Source organism: Phascolarctos cinereus, unplaced genomic scaffold (assembly GCF_003287225.1).
Source record: "Phascolarctos cinereus isolate Bilbo 61053 unplaced genomic scaffold, phaCin_HiC Scaffold_9;HRSCAF=440, whole genome shotgun sequence".
NCBI lineage: Eukaryota > Metazoa > Chordata > Mammalia > Diprotodontia > Phascolarctidae > Phascolarctos > Phascolarctos cinereus.
In genome coordinates this window covers 250,117,173-250,121,424 of record NW_027556402.1, presented here as the reverse complement: position 1 = coordinate 250,121,424, position 4,252 = coordinate 250,117,173, and the positions used below count along the sequence as shown (strand labels likewise).

General features: G+C 37.6%; 1 protein-coding gene across 1 annotated transcript; it reads left to right on the top strand.

The window, feature by feature from the left end:
• The first annotated feature begins 2,708 nt into the window (after nt 1-2,708).
• LOC110200758 (olfactory receptor 5B2-like) lies at nt 2,709-3,677 on the top strand. Its single transcript, XM_020976166.1, has one exon. It carries the CDS (start codon nt 2,709-2,711, stop codon nt 3,675-3,677), a length of 969 nt encoding a protein of 322 aa, XP_020831825.1.
• The last annotated feature ends 575 nt before the right edge of the window (nt 3,678-4,252 follow it).

The window sequence follows — 4,252 nt, the reverse complement described above, 5'->3', positions numbered from 1 at the left end:
ATGCTTGTCTCATCAGTTATGAGAATCAGTCCAGTTCCTGATTTGATTATCCTTTGTTTCTTCAAATAGTCAATTTTGTAATAAAAATACACATCTTTTAAAGTCTTTAGCTTTCTGGGCCTCCCTCAGTTCAAACTGCATACTGACACTTCTTCAACTCTATTACTATAAGATCTGCTTTTGCACTTATCCTTGATTATCTCTCATTTTTTTTCTTTTCTGCGAACTTATTTTTTACATATCAGTCTGCCTAATTGTCAATTTTTCTTCTAGTGTCTTCAAAATTTTATTCTTGATATATTTCTTTCCTTTCAAGTTTAAATTCCCTACAGAATGGTCCTTTATCTTTCCTGTAAATTGTCTAGAATTAACTCTTCCCAAGTCTAATATGCATGTCTGAAGATTCCTTTGTCTTCCTTTATCTATATAAAAATTTAAAATGATGTAATTACTTTCCCCCTACTCTTGTAACATTCCCATTTATTTTTATTTTGCCTAATAATTCCTCATAATTTATGAGAATTAAATGTAGGATAGAATTTTCTCATATCTGTTCCTTCATTTCACACTTTTGATGCATTAAAATATCATTTTCATCAAGAAATCAATAGCTTTTCTTTGAGAAGAGAAACAAAGATGGACAGATAGCTAGCTGGATATGCAGATGGAAAGAGGCACAGGGAGAATCAGGCAGACAAAGAAAAAGGGGGAAAAAAGAGCCAGGAAGAGACAGACAGAGACAAATATGTGTAGATGCAGAGATACAGAGATAGAGACAGAGAAATGCATTGAGAGAGAGAAAGAGAGAGAGAATAAGAGAGAACATTCTGATAGATGCCCAGATAATTGAGACTCTTATCAGTAATATACTGATAACAATATAAATGCTTTCCACCATGTTTTCCAGCTGTGGTTCCTGGATTTCTTTATATGAGTATATTTTCTCAGTTTAAAAATATTTTAACAGCCTGTTTTAACCTATCCTATCTCATTAAAATAAGAGGAAATCTTTTCAGAACCAAATTCCAGTTATGAGTCCTATCCCTCAAGTCTAAACTGTACCTTGGCAACCATATTTGTTCTTCTGCATTAGAGATTCTAATTCATCTTGTATATGAGGCATAATTACTTGGGGATCCCAATGTGCTACTAGAGCTATATATCTCTTATCTTTCCTTCTTCCTGCTTAACCAGCTCTTCTCCTTTTCCATTCTTTCAGGCCTTTTGGCAGGCTTTAATAGAGGTGACTGGTAGATGTCCTCGGAGAAACCAACCATGCTGACTTGAGAGTCTCTGCTTTTCATACACACACACACACACACACACACACACACACACACACACATACACATATATACATATATATATATATGTGTATGTGTGTGTCTGTTTATGTGTGTGTGTATACAAACACACATACATATATTCAAAAATACAAATTATTATAATTAGCATGTGGCAGCCTACTTATGACTTCTACAAAAACTTCTAGCAACTCATGGTGAGAGATGAAATGAAGTACTCTAACACTAAGTCAGTGACACACTACTGTGTCCAGTCCTTTCAAGCTATAAAGGCTTAAAGTGGCTGTCTGGTGCCTAAAGGCCAACTTAGCTTAGTTCAGACATTGAAAGTCACAAATTGACAATCAGTGAGTCAATAAACATTTAAGTACCTACTGTATGTCCAGCACCAAGCTAAGCAGAGAGAATACAAAGAAAGGAAAGATATGGTCCTCACCATCAGGGAGTCCATAATCTACATGCAAATAACAGCAAATATCTGTTTATAAAGAAGCTATATTCCAGGCAATTTAGACACAATTAAAAGATAGAAGGCACTGAAATCAGTGGGTCACTGAAATTGAAGCAATGGATTAAGAAAGGCTTCCTGTGGGTGAGATTTTAGCTCAAACTTGAAACAGACTAACCCCAAAATTCGTGATTTCTGTGGGACCCAAAAAACCATAAAGGGAATGAATGGACAAATATCTCTGTTTCTGGCCACCTTCTGTTTCTACAGTGGCCTTGGTGGAGAATTGAAAAAGGGACAGGCTGTGGGAAGGAAACACATTCAGAAGTCATACATTTATTGTTAAGTGAGCCATCAATGGTCTTTTGTACAGTTAATTCTCACAACTGTGCAACTGGTGTCCTTTGGCAACTGTTTCTACTCAGAAATTGAACTCCTTGCCAACTTTTTTTGATCCTCTCCTTCCTTCTCACAGTTTTTTTTAAGCTTTCCTCTTATTTTATTCCACCTTCTTCTACTTTATTCTTCTTTTGCCTCTTCTTTGTCAGAATGAAGCATATTCATAAGCAAAAATCTAGTTCTCCAAACCTGGCCAACAGTAATCCCCACTCTTATGTTGATTTTTGCCAGAAAATAAGGCATTTCCCTTTCCTGAAGTGGGAAATGTCACTTTGGGGATGGTTAAATGTGTAGTAGATTAAACAAAGTGCGCAGTAATACATGAGTGACTCTCTCTCTCTCTCTGTTTTCTATGAGAAAATAGATGAGTGGGTTTTAAGGGCCTAGAGTAACTGCTGTGACAACTACCTAGATGTTCTTTTTCTATAAATTGCCATTTCTAGCCCTCACATAAGATAGGTCTCTGACCATGTTTTGTGTCTTGGAGTCATTCAACATGCAGAATTCATTTTTCTGATGGTTACTATTTTGTTGCAGGTGATTGGTGTCACTCTCAAATGACATCCATGGAGAACAGATCTGAAGTGAATGAGTTCATCCTTACAGGATTAACAGATGTTCCAGAGCTTCAGGTCCCTCTCTTCATAATGTTTACTCTCATCTACCTCATCACCCTGGTAGAGAATCTAGGGATAGTAGCTCTGATCTCCAGCGAATCCTGCCTCCACACTCCCATGTACTTTTTCCTCAGTAACCTCTCTCTGGTGGATTTTGGCTACTCCTCAGCTGTTACTCTGAAGGTGATGGCTGGACTCCTCACAGGGAACAAAGTTATATCCTATAATGGATGTGCTACACAACTTTTCTTCTTTGGGTCTTTTGTTACTGCAGAAAGTTTCCTCTTAGCCTCCATGGCCTATGATCGTTATGCTGCTATTTGTAAACCCCTATATTATACTACCACCATGAAATCAACAGTATGTGCTCATCTGGCCATTGATGCTTACATCTATGGCTTTCTGGCCTCCTCCATAGTCACAGGATACACATTTAGCCTTTCCTTTTGTAGGTCCAACATAGTCCATCACTTTTTCTGTGATATTCCCCCTCTCCTAGTTCTCTCTTGCTCTGATATTCACATCAGTCAATTAGTAGTCTTTATCTTAGGGTCACTCAATACATTTTTCACATTTGTTGTCATCTTTACCTCTTACCTGTCAATTTTCATCACCATCCTGACCATCCATTCTACTAAAGGTCGTCAGAAAGCCTTCTCCACCTGTGCTTCCCATCTCACAGCAGTGTCCATATTTTATGGGACAATCATCTTCATGTACTTCCAACCTAGCTCAAGCCATTCCATGGACACAGACAAAATGGTATCAGTGTTCTACACCATGGTGATCCCTATGTTGAACCCTCTGGTCTATAGTCTGAGGAACAAAGATGTCAAGAATGCTTTTAGGAAAGCTGTGAGGGTCAATGATTTCAATTGGATCATATTTTTTCTTAGAAAGAAAATCTGATCTGCACCTTCCCCACTCTGGGATCTAGCCCTGAAATTAGGCTATTTTTCTTACACACAGTGAAGTATATAATCCAAACTTTCTCAAAGATAACATATATAGTAGAAAGTATCATAGTTTTGGAGGTAGGAGAGACTTGAATTTATATGGTCTTACACACTTTCATGTTGTATAGCTCTAGGCAAGTCCCAATCTCAGTTTCCTCATATTTAAAGGGCCTTAATAGTATCCTCTCTCTTAAAAGCTTGTTATGTGGAATGAATAATACGTGTATATTGTCTTCTTTTTTCTGTTTAGTTGTGTCTGGCTCTTTGTGATCCATTTTGAGGTTTTCCTGGCAAAGATACTGGAGTGGTTTCCTATTTACTTCTCCAACTCATTTTACAGATAAGAAACTGAGGCAAGCAGGGTTAAGAGACTTACCCAGGGTCATACAGCCAGTAAGTGTCTGAGACTGTATTTGTATTTGTGAAGATGACTCCTCTTGATTCCAAGCCTTGTGGTCCATCCATGGTGCCACCAAGATGTGTGTGCTCACACACACATACGCACTTATTTAAATTCAAGACAGTAAT